We start from the raw sequence: 16,862 nt of genomic DNA, 5'->3' as shown, positions 1-16,862 counted from the left end.
AGTGCTAGATGAAGCAGAAATAATTAGCAGGCCTGCACAAACAGGGATTCCCGGCCAGCGAAGAGAGAAATACAACAATAAAGACCAGCTCGACCCAAAAGAGTATTGCAGACATACGGCTGAACTCTGCAAATCACACAAGCGGGAATTCTCTCCCCTTGTGCAGCGGCCGAGCTGCTGCAGCCCCTGGCAGCAGGCATGAGACAGCACTTGGCCAGGGAAGGGCTAGCAGTGCCTTTATCCAGCAATATCCATCCCTCCAAGAACCCACACAGCTACTGCCTTGCCTTGCTGCGGAACAGGTAGAAGCAGAAACCTGGCGCCAAGGAAAGAAATGTCAGACACACCAGGTTTTTCTCTTGGACTAAGCAGGGGAGAGGGACTCATGACATTTTCAGCTGTCAGCACGGCTTTACAAAGCAGCCTTTCAAAGGAGAGCAAGCATCACAAGAGATGCTGGATAGGCTGGAGTTCCAGAAAGGCATAAGCAAAAGCTTTATGGTACCACAGCAGAGGGGAGGAGTGCAAGTTTCCCCCCTGCCTCAGCAGCTGCCTTGCACAGCCAGCTCACCTACAGCGAGAGCGACTCTGATCACCCCAAAGTTCACCGGTCCCACTTCTCACAGCTCTACAAGGCAACGGCCAACATCAATTTTGGCTTGGATCCAGGCTTGCCTCAATCGCCACCGCTGCTTACTTTCGCAGCTATGCATTATCATCTTGCTGTTTTGACTCTGCTCGACAGCCCAGCGATGTGGGTGCTCGCCCGCTGCAGTTTCGATGGTTCTGCATACAAACAGAAAGTCAGGCCCGATTCTGAATCAGGACTCGTCGCCTCCTGCGGCTCTCCCCTGCAGCAGGCTGGAAATTATGTAACAGCCTCACTTCTGGTTTTAAGACCTCAAAACTCTCATTGGATTGAATGAGGAAATACCATCCAGTCACCATCCTGCACCTACCAGCTCCCCCGGCGCAGGCAGCGGACATCACACTGGAGAGGCATCAACTCCAGGCATCTGCCTTTCTGCATTTGCAGCCCGCGGGTGCTGGGAGAGGTTACAGTGCCCGGGAAGGGATCAGGTCTCTCTGCCTCCGGAGGAGACGGTTTGGAGTTAATATGCATAAACCGTGCAAGTTCTGCTAAAGCGGTTAGCTGTGAAATAGCAAGCATCTCCCCGTGAGTTTCAGGATTAGCAAGCCCTCAGAGAGTGAAAAGAAACAGTTCATCCTTTCCAAAGGTTTTGTTTCAGGCTGTTTCCAGAATCGGGATGATAATGCATCAATTTATCAACACTCACTGGTTCTATATTTCAAAAATTTTCTCCGCAACCACGAGGGTCAGACAGCATGAAAACAAAGGGAGCTTATCTGACAAATTTTACAGCTGCCCCAGAGAAGTCCCAGTCACCAACAGCCCCTGCTCCTCCAAATCCCAGCCCCTGACCTTCCCCGGCCAGAGGCCTCCTCCCCGCCGCAGTTCAGCTGAGCGGCGGGAGCCAACCCCGCCGTGGGAGCGGGTGGTCCCTGCAGGGTCACTCAGCTGAGCGCTGGGTACAAAGTGCCCCCTTGCCAGCAGGAGGAAACTACCAGATCGGTTTGCGGGCAAAGTCAGTACTGGGAAACTTGGAGCATGAAGCCTTGCTTTAAGGCAGATCTGCAGCAAATATTACAAGTTCCAACTATCTGGCATTTACACTCAGACTCCGATCCAAGGAGATGGCTTGTATCTATAATAGGGTTGCTAAAGCAGCAGATTTATAAACACAAATATCCTTCAGAATGAAACATCTGAGCTCCCAACGAAACCCTTACAGGAACTACATTTCTCTTTCAAATACAAAACAGACTCAGTAACTCCGGTATGACGACAGTTTGGTAGCAGAGAAAGACTGCCTAAACCCCATCCGTTTTCTAAACATTCCTTTAGCAACTTCAGGAGCTAAAAACTGGGAATTTGCAGGAGTGTTGGTGAAAAGGACTTGTAAGTAATCAAGTCAAGTTGATCAAAGGTAGATTTGTCTCCTTATAAAAGCTTTGCTCCATTTTAGTCTTAAATATTCAGTGATTAGAAAAACTGTGCCTCTGTGCCTGCGTATAAAATATACAAAAAGAAAGAGCCAGAACTCTTAAAACAATGGAAAATGTGACTTTAAAAATTATCTTAGTGTCTCCTGTTACAAGTGCTGTGGCATAAGAAGTGGAAAATATTTAAATCAATTTAGCATATCTAAATATTACATGATCCAGTTAGCTCCTCTAATTGCTGCTAGGATCTTTAAAACTGCCTGGTTACACATCACAGCAGATCTTTCGGGTTCCATTTCAATTTAAGAGAACAGTAAACTTGGTTCTCGGGACAGTTTTTCAGTGGGCTTTAACAGATGGAGGAGAAAGCTGCTGCCAAGAGAAGCACTTCCACTCCCCTCCCCATCCCAGTGACCCGCTCCCATCACCTCCCCCGTATCGGAGGTGATGAGCACAAGTCCAAGGAAGTAGTTAAAAACTTCATTTTTTCTTTCAAGTTTATTTTTCAGCCAAATCAGCAGACTGATTCAACTCTGCTCATTTTGGTGGCAGCAGTATTGCCATAAATGAGCTGGCATCAGCAGTGAAACTGAACCCACAGACAAATGAAATAATGTTGTCAGCCCTTCTTTGGCTCATGAATAGCATCTCCCCACTCCATGGCCCAAGGATTTTTGAGTAAAGACATTCAGGAGGGAGTGGTATCTTTTATCACTGCCACGCGCTGTCAGTCTAGAATCAGAAATAAGTCTGCATCTTAGCTCACAGCAGGGAAAAAAAAGCTCATTTCCTACAATAGCCTTTATCTCACTGTTTGTTTCATGGCTTGCCAGCACCACGAGTTTTACTTCAGGCTAAGTCTGATGGATGCCAAGCAACTCCTTTTAACGCTGAGCAAAAAAACATCCCAGAAATTAAATTTGAGTCCCAGTGGCTTCTGTGGGAGAAGAGCAGCTGCAGGCAAACTAGTACAAATACACCGAGGTGTTTGCGCACGTGTGAACAGACAGCCTGACAGAAAAACAAATTCAGCCAGGCCCTTGCCCTGTACGCTCTCCGAGGCAAAGGCCACGGTGGTAGCGCAGTGCTGCACAACTGCACCGCGACCGCGGCCCGTGCCTGAAGCAGGGCTGCCCTGCCATTAGGGTAAAAAAGCACAGTTTTTGCTCCTGCTTTTGCAGAGAACGGTGATGGTGATCACACCCTTCTCCCAAGACAAGATCAGATGCCCTCGGCTTGCTAAGAGGAGCACAACACAGACAGCCAGCCTCTAGCAGCAAGCAGGCCGTCCTCTAAGTAGTCTCTTCAGTCACCAGCTCTACTACCAAGTGATCTGAGCCTCAGGTAATGCCACTAGCCCTGGTGTGACTGTGCCAGGCTGGAAGCTTACAGCCTGGAAGAGGAGCACAACACATCCAAACCCCAATGCTGGGAGCCATCCAGTCCCTGGCAGCCGTTAGCTCCTCTCGCTCCGCAACACGATGCAGTCGTGCCTTACTCGGTGCCACTGGAACTCACCCAGGCCTCTTTCAGAACACCCTGAATTTTCACGCCCAGGTAGCAGCCATTCATCAGCACCTCACATCCCTCAGGACTGTGCTCAGCTCTGCTATGGGCACATGAAGTTGCCTCCGGACATGTTCTGCTTATTCCAGCCTTGCACACCATGCCTAACGCTGCAGTCGCCGGGCACGAGATCAAGACCTTTCAAAGTTCAATTAGCCACATCTATTTAGTTGCCAACCTTCATTTGCCTGTTTTGAAATCAGCAGTAGCAGATCTCCACTTAAGCCAGGTACCCTGCACAGTGGGCTCGCAGCCCTTCCTCCGGGCTGCCACCAGACCCTGCTCACGCTCTCGGAAACGTCCCGCTGCCATTCGGCACCGGCAGCCGCCTCTTTCCAGTCAACATCTCGTTCAGATAGGGCCTAAAGAAGGGAAACATAACTGCCCCTGGGGCAGGAGTTTGCTTCTCACTTGATAGCACGGTGTGGGGGGATTTTTTTAAGTCAAGTTGTCTAATACTGATAGTAAATAACACTGGTCTTCTCTTCCCCCTTTCAAAGCTGTTAGCACAGTACGCAGCAGCATCCCCCACTTCAGAAAGTACTGAAATTCTCTCTCTCTCTCACTTGAAGGAAAAAAACCCTATATGAAGCCTCCTTCTTTTTTTTAATCAACACTACACCAAACAACCTACAACACTGAAAGCCATCAGCGCGCTCTCAAAATCATCCAACACACTTTCATGTGGCCACACTTGAACCTGTTTATCTGGACAGTATCAGTGAAAGACAGTAACACTTATTCACATTTGTGATTGATCAGGTCCTCCCTCATCCTTCATCTTTTGCTTTTTCACAGATTGCATTTATATTTGTGGGACTAAAAGGCAAACAGTAATCAGGTTGATTTCCTGCTGACAGGGACTTCCTTTTCTGCCTGCCCCCCCCCGCCCCCCAAGAGACAGCCGTTATCTTTTCTCTTCCCCTTTGCTGGCCCCTGTTGCAGAAAACCTACTTCTGAATTCTCTATACTAGAGAAATATGGTGAAAAAAAACCTATGAAAATGTATCCCATCTTCTTTAAAAAGTTTAAGGGAATTCCTTCTTGACCTTGGCAGCCTTTCTGAAGTGCAAAGGAAGATTATCCTTAATTTAGCACATATACCCATAAATATGAATACTCCCAAGGCTATATGGCCCGCATTAAAAAAGTCCAGTACCTCCATCATCTTCTGTAGCAAAACAAAAATGAAACTTGTAGGCTATGTGCACGTAAAAAGGGGGGGGTCCTAATTTTTTTATGGGCTAAAAAGCTGAAGAGAGCAAACTGCAAAAGAAAGCAAGCAAATCACGTAATACCTGAAAGTAATCTGTGATGAAGGATCCAAGTTCACTCTTCAGCAGCCGTCTGTAGACAGAAGGAATGCAGTCATGAAGTAACAGCCATTACTGGACGTTTCTTACAGGTATATCTGCTTTTTACTATCAGTCATACCAAAGATACGTGAGTATAGGTGAATGTGTCATTTTGGCCACAGTTAGATTTCTTTTACATTTAGGTATACATTCTACAAAAGCCCACAAAGGCTATTCTCAAATTATGAAGGAATGAAACAGTTTCCCTGAAGTCTTCTATTTATAAGACGTACACCTAGAACAAGAGAAAAAAAATTTACCCCACTGAATGCATAGGAAGTTGTGGAGACAATTTAGTTTGAAATTCATCATTTCTTCTGCTTTTTCTTTAAAGAAAGACACCTTTCATTTCACTGAAAATAGCATATCTCCCTAATGCTGTACTTCCTTTTCTCTTGGAGGTAGAAGGTGGGAGGATAAGGAGAGGAGCAATGAAGTAAACACACAAGCAGAAGCTGCGGCTTTGGCTTCCCCGTGACTGCCGCATTTAAAAAAAAAAAAAAAAAAAGTCATATTTTTCAAGAAAGAAATTCTAGAAATTTAACAAGAGGTGGTTTAAATACATGCAGGCAGAAGCCAGTCTAAACAAGTTTTTCTGACAAAAACTGTTGGATTTTAAATCAGGCTGTGATAAAAGTTTTAAATTCTAATATATATTTCAAGACTCCGATATAAAAATCAGGATTGTTTTGCATCTGAAGCAGCATTAAAAAAAAAAACAACTCACAAAGTTAGAGCATTTGCACTTTCAGCTATCAGTGACTATGAGTATAAATTCTGTAACAGTAAATTCTGCCTAGAATTTAAAAGGTCCCCAACACTTTCTCCTGCTAAACAGTGCATTTTTTTGCTAAGAGTTTTGCTTTTCGCCGACATGAAGTATAATCAAGAGGGCTTGAAAATAGCATTTGAATCAGGGACCATCCAGTTCTCAGGCTGGGTTCTTACCGACAAACTACACCTTTTCCTAATCTTTGCTGAAAGTCGATTTTACAGCATCCCCCCCTCCCTCACCCTTTTGTAACACTTTCACGTTTATTCTCATGCCAGCTTGCCTTTACTCTTTCTCTCTCTGAGCGGTTGTATTCACCCTGCAGATCTCAAAGCACCTTTCTATTTCTGAGATGGATAAACCAGGTAAGCCTTTGGGGCCTGTCTGTCAGAACCTTTTCCACCGGCCTCGCCAGAAGCCGGGGCCCTCTCCACCAAGCCCGAGAAGCCGGCGGCACAGGTAAGACCAGCACCCAGAGGCTTGCACCCTACAGACAGCACAAGGGAGGGACCTCCTCCTGATCACAGCCAGGTCACCTCTTGCTGCCTGAAATCGCGTCTCCTTTCCTCTTGCTGTGACAACTGACTTTCAGAGAGGTAAGGAAAAAAAAAAAAAAAAAAAATTTAAAAATCCAGTAAGATGACACCAAGCTTCACCTGGTGCTGGGAGCTGCGCCAGGAGCCGCAGGCAAACACGCGTGCAGACGCATGGCCTCCGCTCCTCGGACGGGCAGTAATGAGCTCCTCAGATGCTGAAGTGGCCTATTTACAGAATGACATTTGGAGACGTAACCAACGCTCGGGGCACCTGCAGGGACATTAATCATGTATTTGAAGGTGAGTGCTTCCAAGTGCTGCGCGGGAGTGGGAAGAGGGCACGTCCCCTCCCGCCGCCAGCACTGCTCACAGAGCATACATGGTTCACAGAGAATTTCCTGCTCTTCGCCTGGCTCTCTCAACAGTCTCAATCCACTCCAGGAACCAGCACGAGGAGAGCAGGGTGCAGGCGCTGGGCTCCTCTGCCCGGCGTGCTGCCTCGCCGCAGGGGTGGGAAGGAGCTTGCCCCGCGTGCCCTGGGGAGGGGAAGCAGGCAACAGCCTCCAGGCGAGTCACAAAACCCAAACCCAGTCCCCAAGTCTGCCAACGGGCTGCCGGTTAGGGTATTGCCAAAGTCTTACAACATTTGTTTTTCTTTTCACGTACAGAAATATCCCACAGAGGATTAAGACTGCTCCAAGCACTTAAACCTAACTCGAGGACTTCTGACCTGGGCACACTAAAGTACCATTAAAGCACGAGACACTGCCCTCACTCAGCCCTCAAAAGGAATTAGATTAAACTTTCACCTTTGGGACCACACCAAGTAGGATAGAGCCTCGTGCCCTGCAAGCTGCATCTATTTTGAAAGTAGGGAAAGGGGTAGTTTGGGCTGCTGCTTAGCACATGCTAAGCCCACACTGCCATTTGAATCTTGGCACTCGGGAAAAATGCAATAGGGATAGAGGGGGAAGAATGTAAAAGCAGAAGCAAAGACCTATATGACAACATTCATGATGAATGAATATGGATGTAGTGGGAAAGAGAGGGGGAGAAAGAACTACACCCATGAGCTCTGACAAAACTCCTCTTAGCAGCACTTCAAACCAGGGCAAGAATAAATAGTTATCTACTCTACAGTCCTATCTGTTGCTAACCAAACTTTCCAAATAATCAGAATGAAACCACAGATAATCACGAAACCTGGTTTAAAAAAAAAAAAAAAAAAAAAAAAAGATATTTTTAATCATCATTAGCATCAGCGTTAGAAAATGTTTGTTAGAGTTTTAGCTTTTTTATCTTTAGGGTTCGTATTTTCAGGTCTTGCTCTGAAATTATGATATGAAGTTTAAGCTTTAAAACTAAATCCTGTGTTTTGCTTTCATTTTAAACACTCCACAGTTCTGAGAAGCTTGGGTTTAGAAAACAGATGTTACCACCATCACAAATGCCCTGATAAAAATGTGCAAAAAAAGCAGCCAGAAGAGGCAAACTCACTTGGAGGGGACAAAATCCTTATAATCCAAGTCAATACACGTCCTGTCCTTCTCAAAACTACACATCCACACAAGTCAGAGAAACATTACTCAAGTGCCCCATGCCATTCGCTCCACGCAAGAGCAAATAAGAAGGAAGTTAGCCTGAAACCCCAAAGCTGTGCTAAAGTTTGCTTCAATCCCTGCTCCTCTCACCAGTATCCTGTAACTGTGGTTCTGTAGGGCAACAAAACCAAATACAAAACAAGCAGCAACAAAAATCCCTTTTCATGCATTCCAGAAACCTACCTGATATTTTCATTGAGGGTGTAAAGTTCATTGCTCTGCAAGCCTCCCCCTTTGAACACATTTATCACTGCTGTTTGAACACTGTCAAAAAAGAAACGAGACAGTACAACATCCATAACTAACAGCCACCAGAATGATTGAACACAGAGCACAGTGTGAGCTAGCCGCCAAAAGCTGAGTGGTTATCATGGGGTGGAGAGGTTAATTGCACTTAAATACTTCCACTCTTTCTCCCCTGGAAGTCATCACTCTTGTTTACCTACATCTCTCACGGGAGACAGAGCAGAACTAACCTCAAGTTGTGCCTAGAGCAAGTGAGAGAAAGTCAGTTACAGGGACACAGCTCACAAAGAGCCCAGTCACACCCGGTATCTCTTTAACGTGGCTGCTGAGGGGATCTCTGCTGCGTGCTGCAGGCTGGTTGCTATGAGGAGACACGTATTTTTGGCAATACCTGCCAAGCACATCACACTGCATTATCAGGCGATGCTAGCAGGAACCACCCAGCCTGCAGCGTCTGGCAGGACTCTGGCTGTGCTGGGAGACGTTCTGCAGCCACCCTCACTTCAGTCAGACCCAACTTTAAGCCCTGTTAGTGCTGGTGAGGTGCTGTTGGAGGATCTTCTAACTCATACTTCTCTCACCAGCACAGAGGAAATCATAAAGTGACAGCATACAAGACGGTTTAGCAGGTCTAAAGGCTTGCCATGGCTAAGGAGAGGAGGCGTCGTTCCCCTACCAGGCGTTCCCTTCCGTGGGCCGGTTACGGCGTTTGCACGCTTCTCAGTTCACTATCATCCTGGCCCAAAACTGGGATGTTTCTGCCGGGCTCCCTTTGTGCAACACCAGTAAGCTGAGCCAGGTCAGCAAGCGAGGGGGGTCTGCGGAGCGCAGAGCCGGTGCGAGGCGGCACAAGGCACGGGCAGGTGGCAACACCTGCTCTGGGTAGCAGCAGACCATCGGATTGAATCAGGGCATCTCACTCTTCCCCCTGAACATTGTTTTTCCAGTTGCCATTGCTGCACGACACCGCTGCAGACAGGATTTGCTGTCAAGAGGAAATGCTGGTAGAAGCCACAAGCTTAGCAGTTGTCAGAGGAACCTGACTGTGGTAAATGCTTCATAATATGCAAATAAATGCCTGTTGTGCATTAAGAAACTGGCCTTTATTACAGTACTAGGAATGTGTTTTCCTAAATGGTACATAAAAGATGCAACTGTTAACGAAGAGCAATTTGGTTTTACTTCAAGACAGTACCTCCGAACAACGTCGGCCAAAGCCAAGGTTGAACACTACTATGTTTAATTTCTTCACCTCCATGGAGGCTTTCAATGCCGGCAAAGCTTGAGCGTGCTCATAAACAGAGGAGCTTAGCCATAAATGTTCTGCAGCAGAAAGGCAAGCCACGCGCAGCCCTTGCCCACGCGTGGCTGCAGCAGGGAGAGGGGCTCAGCCCGTGGGTCCTGCTCACCTGTTCCAGGCAGAGTTGGAGCTGAGCTGCAGAGCCTGCCGGGCTGCCTGGAACCGCGGCAGGTCACTGAGAACGGGCGAGCTCATGAAGCGAGGTCGGGGCCTTCTGAACGAACCCATCTTGTGGAACTGGAGAGCAAAGGACGGAGCTACGGTGAACCCTCCAGTCATAGGGTCAGGTGGACAGGGTCTGGCAGAGCAGGGCTGCCAGAAAGTCTCTTCTCTTGAAGGTCCACGTGCCAGTCTCAGTGATGCCAACGAGTCTTCAAACCCAAGGGCTCAGCCTGCAGCAAAAGCAAAGAGTGAGCCTTGGACTAGCAGTTCCCCACAGCACCAGGGCGGGACACGGACGTGCGCTGCAAGACAATGAAGGAATTGAAGCAGTCCTGCAAAACGCAGAGAAAGGAAAAGAGCAAGACAGAGAAGGGAGGGGTGAAAATATCCTCTCTCATTATCAGCAAATTTGGGCGAATCTTCCGGAGTTCTTCAACATCAGCCCCCTTTCTCATTTCGGCCCTTAAATAGCCACCCAACACAGCCAGCCACAGAAATATAAGCACGGTCTCTCTTTCCATTTCAGTCAGCAGAGACACAGGAACGAAGGTGCCTAAACGCTTCTGCCAGAGGCACTTTATAAATGCTTTTAAATACCATTAGCCATTTGGCCTGTATAAAATAGTAGAAACTGGAGAAAGAGAAAACTACTTCACCAGAAACGAACGAAAAATGAACAGAAGATGAAGACAAACACAATGCTTTTTCCTTGAGAAGCCTGGTGCAAGGGAATAAACCCACTCATTATCAGTCCATTACAAAAATGATACAATAGGGAGCTTCTGCAAAAGAGGTCTGACAACCAGATATTTTGAGAATAAGCAGGACTTTTGTGTTTGTTTTGTTTTCTACAGAACGAGACATAATTGCTAGGCCAAAAGCAAAATGCCCGTATTTTCCACTCTGATCATCATCTCCATATAGATGAATATGTAGCCCCAAGTAAACCACAGAAACAGAAGAACTTAGCTTGGATAAAACCACAAAAAAACTTTGGCAAAGCTTCTGTACTTCAAAATCTTCCCACTTCAGACAAATACGAACAGTAGATGTAGTTGGCAGTCTGAAGAATAGAGATGTGGAAGAAAGGAGAGAAAAAAAAAAAACAAAGCCAAACCCCCAAAAAAGTTGTGTAATTGAATAGCACATGAAAGATCTAAAGCAAAATTTTCTCTTTTACACTGCAACTTCAGCATGAGGTGAAAAGAAAGAAGATCAGCCAAAGAAATGTTGTGTATCTGCACAGCGTTTCTAATTTGACTAGTGCTCAGCTTCAGGAAACTCTTTCCAGTCCCCAAACCATAACTAACTGGTTTACATGTAAGAGAACAGCTTTCTTCCCACCGGGGCAGCCCCGTTGCCCGCTGAGCCCCCGCTGCTGCCCTGGCTCTGCACAGCCGTGCCAGACTTGGACCAGGCGCCCTGGAGCCCCCGCCACCACGCACCCCGCGTGAGGAAGTCAGAGGGGAAAGCACCTCTGGTTTTAGGCACTGAAACACGCAGTGCTAACATTCTGGGTGCTATTCAAGAAATAAATATGGCCGTTATTCCCCCCACAAGCTACAGATCTTTGTGGAACTGGAACATGGCTACAAGGGCAACTTTCTTCTGTCTTTAGGCAACTCCTGGCTGTCTTTAGAGATGACAAAGCCCAGACAATCTTTCATGACATGAGTTTGGCCTTGACTGCTGTTGCTTGAAAGGGCAACAATCTGTTGATTCTGTAGCTGCTCTGTTCCAATTTAAAATAATAAAGTCACAATTTTTAGAAATTAAGAATGTAAATTAATACAACCAAATCAGCAAGGTCTTTTGTGTGCATTTTGAAATAACAGTTCATTTGACATTGCCCCCATATTTTTAAATCTGCCAGAAATTTCTTTAGTGGCAATTGTAACCACATCAGAAATCATTAGAGGAAAAAAGCTACAGCACCTTGGAGAGCCAAGGGCAGGCTTTTCTCACAACGTAACAAAAGGTGTCGGGAGGCAAAACATAAGTGTAACGGATGTTTCGGTTACAAAACCAGTGTTTGTGCCAATGATTGTCATCTCCAAGTTCCAGAGCTGACAGCATGAGGAACTGAATGAGTGGCAGCTCACTTCTCCCAGTAGTGCAGTAAAATTTCTAGCCTAACAATTTTTACCCGGGGAAAACAGCATATATTTTTCAGAGCAATGTAAGTGTTACTTTAGATCAGCTGTAGGCATTTAACAGGGCTAGAAAGCAGTGGTTAAGATGCCTCCCACAAGCTTCCTCCTATCACTATTCCAGGTGCCATAAGTGCAGATAGGTATCTTTCCCCCCAGCAAATAAATAATTTTATAAAGCTGCTTTTGTATTACCTTGAGTTAGATTAAGTTGCAAGGGGAAAGTTTAAATTCCAAAATCTAAATTGGGAGAACAACCTCCGTGCCTTAATATACATATATTTAAAGTTTGTGTAGGAAATTCTTTGGCCCATTCTGTGCAAGCAGTAAACCACCACAGTCAGGAAGGTCTCTCCTGAACTCCGGCTATGGATTTAGGAGACTGATTCCACAGCAGCAAAACTGTGGTGTTAGACAGGGCCCCACGACAAATTTCCTGAACACTTCTTACCAAGGGAATGTGCTTGTTTCTGCTCACGGAAACACACATGTTGTTTTCCTTAATCTCTGCTAAAGTCACCCAGACAGATAAAAACAAGCTCTTGCCTGCAAAGAGCAGATAAGACACCTCTCCTCCCCATTCCTCCCCCAACCTCAGTCTGCAATCCCATGTTCCTGTCAACTTTATTTTAGGTTCTCATCAGGAATTTAAGAGAAGATCTTCAGCTTTAGGACTAGATTCAGAGTCTCATTTTCATTTATTGAGGATTCAAAGATACAAATCTCTCCTACCTTATCTAAACCATAACTGTTAAATGGCAGGCACAGCAGACAGTTACTCTGAAGGCAGGCTAGCCACCAAATGGTAACCAAACATAACTGATGCTCTTGTTACCAGAACTGGAAACGCCAAATTCTGAGAGAAGGACCATCCTCTCTCTGTGCCCACAGACTGTTTAAATTATTTTTAGGGTTTCAGAAAACACAAAGTAACCGAGCATTTACTAGAAAATAGACTTTTGGCATGAGCAGTTTGCAGATCCTGTACAGCAAAGAGCCCAAACCCAACCAACCACTTCCAGCAGACCAGGTTTTCCTTTCATAGCAGCTAGTTCCCACTGAAAGTTTTCCCCAAAGCAAGGCAGCCTTGTTAATACTGCTTCATTTTTACAGGGAATTGGCATTAGCAGCTTGTTGGCAATGTCCATGGTGTGCATTCTGCAGCGTGCAATTTTTGGGCTTTTTACTGAGAGAAACTACCCTTGTGGCAAGAAAGGCTTTAACATAGTTACAGGTTAGGAAGAAGCCCTCGTTGGTATTCAGGCTATTTTTGCTATTGGGAACGAACAGTATTTAGCAAAATGCTGAGTACGGCAGTGAATAATTTTCCTCTTCAGTTTGCCGTGAAAACTCTCATTGAATTACGCAGAAATATTCAGAAACAGGTACTGTCCTCCTAGAGGCCTTCAGTCCAAACTCCCTCACACCTAGTCTCCTCTTCCTAAGACAAAAGTGGTTTAGAAGACTACAAGATAAAACCTACTTCTAATAATCATAGTCCTATTACTTATCATACGCAGAACTAGAAAAAGCTTTATTGAGAAGCAATTATTATTTTTCCCCTTTGATGCAGAGTGAAGGGAGACACCAGGGTGCAGCATGTTCTGTCCAAGCAACACTCACCGTGATTACAAAAGGCATGAAGACCTGGAGACAGAAGTGCCGCAACTGCGTAAGAGATACGGCCACGCCGAGATAATCTCCCACTGCCACTTGCTCCAGCTGTGGGGGCAAGGCTCTGTGTGACATCAGGGCATTTCAAACTGCTTGCCAGCCGACAGATCCTAAAACAATCCCCACTCTCCTCATCTCACTTAACGACCCCACGCATCTTTTTGGGGAAGAAGCTTGCCATAAGTAAGTCAGAGAGGCTGGTAGTGCTTTTCCTTCCCTTATAGCTGTCCTACCCCCGATCTTTTTTTTCTCTCATCCTTGATTATCATGTCAAAACCCAGCTATCAAAACCCTCTAAATCTCTAAAGGAGATTCGTCATCTGTGTAAAACCCAGGTCTTTGAGTGAGCAAACTCTTCAGAGCTAGAAGTCAACGTTCTCAACTAGGGAAGCAAAACAGGGTGATGAGTCAATCTGACAACAATGTAATTTCATCCACTTGTAATTCATCACATCTGAGTAAACACTTTTAGGATTAATCTGAATCTTTAAAGAGACGAAACAAGCATGGAGACAAATCCTTTTCCAACACACATAGATACAGGCATTTATAAAAACATTACAGTCATCAAGCTAGGAATTTTTTATCATTTGTTTTCTGTTAGCCATGAAAACCAACAGAGAAATCATTATAAAATGATTTCATGAAAAGACCTTTCCCTCCCAACAGACCATAACACATCTGACTGCCTGGAGGAAAAGCAAGATCAGGCAATATAACTAGATCTCTCCCTCTCTACTAAAGAAAGAATAACCCAAAGGAAAAGTTGGCAGCAATTCCTCCAAATTATGAATCTTCATTATAATCCTGATCCAAACAAACAAAAAGCCCATGGCAACTGAGATTTGACAGAACTGACCATTTTAAATTCCTCTGATGCCTTCTCTGCAAGACTCTGAGCAACAGCCGCTAATGAAAGTGATAGGGCAGCAAACACTACAGCTGGTTTTGCTTCTTAAGAGTAAAACTTGCATCAATACTACTTCACACCAAATTCACACCAAAAAGCCACAAGTCAAAAAGTAACTTTAAACAAGATGGCAAGGGAGGGAAAAGAAGAGTGGAGAAATCACAGGATACTCAATTCATTCAAACAAGCATTTTCCCAAGTCTCTTGTAACAAAGCAACAGAGCCTGAGGGGTTATCCAGATACAAATGATGTTTTGCCATTTAAACTTTTTTTAGTGGTAAATAACCAGCCCCTTCACGCAGAAACATAGCCCCTTGCCCATCTTCCTCTCCTTTATGTGCTTTGTGAAATTGTGATGTTGGTGACCTATGACCATAAGATACACAACTGCAACATGCACCATAATTTTAAGTCGTGATTTTGGGTGTGGAAGAAGCATATTCTTAAGAAAAATCCCCCCACTGTACTAGGCCTACAGACCCATAATGAGCAGTTCATCCTACCCCAGACACAAAGAATAGTCAGAGAACAATCTAGATTCTTGTTAGCTGATTCTCCTTCCAGGCCAGCAAATAAATCCTTAACAAAGTATGTGGTTGGCAAAATCCTTGATTCCAGTTCAACTGAAAAGATCCGAAGACACTATTTCTGACAAAAATCCCTCATTTATTTGCTACACAGACATAATGAGAAGGGGAAAAGCAGCCCACAACCTGTAACTTCAAGTCTTTTAGGTCATCACAGTGACACATACACATGCATGCATTTAGTTTATATTCTAAGAAAACACAGACAGCATTTGCTACTGTTAAATTTACAACACATTTGGTTCCTCCTATAGACCCCCAATTGCTCAGTTCCTTAAAAATAAACAAGGTATGCTTTCCAGCAGGAGAGATGACTGAGATTTATTCACTAAATAACAAAGGCCCTTTGTGGTGACCATCGATCAGAAGCTATGTCTTAGATGAATGTCAGAAATTACTGAAAGCAAGAGTGACAAAAGTTTTGGAGGCAGTCTGGGACCCAATCTTAAGGCATGGTCCTTCCTACACACTCATCCCTTCATGCCTTCACATCTCTGGAAGTCTGACTCATTAAAATTTTAGTGCTTAATCCACAACCCATCAAAAAAAAAATAAGAATCCAAATATTGGTCTTAATATGGTTCGAGTCAAGCCCTGAAACAGCAAGGAAAAATGCAGACACTTTCTCTTGCGGGCAGCCCCTCACCTAAGGAACAGTGTATCTTCATGTGTGCTCATGCTAGCACAGTGTATCTTCATGTGTGCTCATGCTAGCACCGGGAGCACAGCCCACGCTAAGAGACATTCCCACGTCAAGGAAGGTAAATGGAAGAGTGTAAGACCAGCCTTCAGCTCTGGCAGTCTTGTCAGTAGGACTGATTCAAGTCGTTGACTTTAAAAGACAGCTTCTTCCACCCGTATCTTAATGCCACTTGTTTCTGAAGTCCCACCACCAAAACCAACTCAGAAATTCTGCAAGGAGAACCTGCAGAAGCTACGGTCAGGGGCCACGGCCCGCACCGCTCGGCACAAGGGCAGGGTCCGGGCGGGAAGGACAGCGCGATTCCTCGGGCTCTGTGCAGGTTACGTGCCAGCTGGCAAAGGCAGGATCCCAGCCAGCCAAAGCGAACGACCTGCGGGCCCCTCGCACGGCCCCTGACAGACCCTGGCTGGCCCCAGCGGGTGCTGTTGCTTGCCCACCCGCCCCACACCTCGGGAAAGCCCTGAGGCAGCCCGGGCAGGCTCAGCCCCAGGCACACGGGCGGGCGGCTCAGTCCTGCAAAACACGCCTTTCATCAAGAGCTCTTGAAGGATTACGAATAAGAGTGAAAATGATTATCTCTGTTTTCTGGCTGAGGAAATGAAGTTGCAAAGCCAGTGAAGTGACTTACGCAGGTCTTTCACCTCCCAAGCCAGGATCCTATTCACCAAACAAAAATACCCCTCTAAACTCCTTTATTTAAGTTTTCCAGATTATTCCACGGACTTGGAGAGAACGAGGATTCACCTGATCTACCTCTCCCTTCTGAAGCTGACTTAATACCAAAAGGTGTCCATTTTTTTTTCATTATTACTCTTTTGCTGGGCTACCCCACCACAAAGGCAGCAACCTGGTGCCCCATAAACAGTCTGGAAATGTTCTACTGGCTTCACATATCCTTAATCAAACTTGATAGATTTTTACTACCAAGGGAAGTACGTAAAAGAAGTAACATCGACAGGATATAGAACAGCCCCCTCAACACAAAGCATTGACACTCTGGTATGCACCCACATAGCCAACAATTTTACTGCTACTCTTTGACTACCCAAAACAAGATCTCACCTTCCCTATCTTCCTAGTACACACTCATCTCCACCAAGGAGACCCCCGCATCCCCTGCCTTCCTCCCCCATCTTTTGCATATTCCCTCTTCAAACTGGACCCACATCATGCCTTTGTTCGTAAGACACCTCAAAGAAATTCACAAACAGATCTAACTTGGCTTTGATAGCAGAGCCATGTAACATTTGAAAAGAAACTCGGTGGTTTCTACT

At 45.6% G+C, this 16,862-nt stretch overlaps 1 protein-coding gene across 5 annotated transcripts in view; it reads right to left on the bottom strand.

Annotated features, from left to right (window-relative positions):
- Positions 1–16,862, bottom strand: part of PRR5L (proline rich 5 like) — a 44,173-nt gene that overhangs the window by 22,043 nt on the left and 5,268 nt on the right. For all 5 annotated transcript variants that reach the window (XM_042791239.1, XM_042791241.1, XM_042791240.1 and 2 more), the window contains exons 2-4: positions 9,511–9,793; positions 8,039–8,119; positions 4,890–4,938 (exon numbers count right to left, since the gene is read on the bottom strand). In XM_042791239.1, coding sequence (XP_042647173.1) covers positions 4,890–4,938; positions 8,039–8,119; positions 9,511–9,680 — 300 coding nt within the window. In that variant the 5' untranslated portion in view covers positions 9,681–9,793. The remainder of the gene's footprint in view (positions 1–4,889; positions 4,939–8,038; positions 8,120–9,510; positions 9,794–16,862) is intronic.

Source organism: Tyto alba, unplaced genomic scaffold (assembly GCF_018691265.1).
Source record: "Tyto alba isolate M040663 unplaced genomic scaffold, T.alba_DEE_v4.0 Super-Scaffold_18, whole genome shotgun sequence".
Lineage (NCBI taxonomy): Eukaryota > Metazoa > Chordata > Aves > Strigiformes > Tytonidae > Tyto > Tyto alba.
Note: the sequence above shows the minus strand (reverse complement) of the source record. Positions and strands in the feature narration are given on the sequence as shown.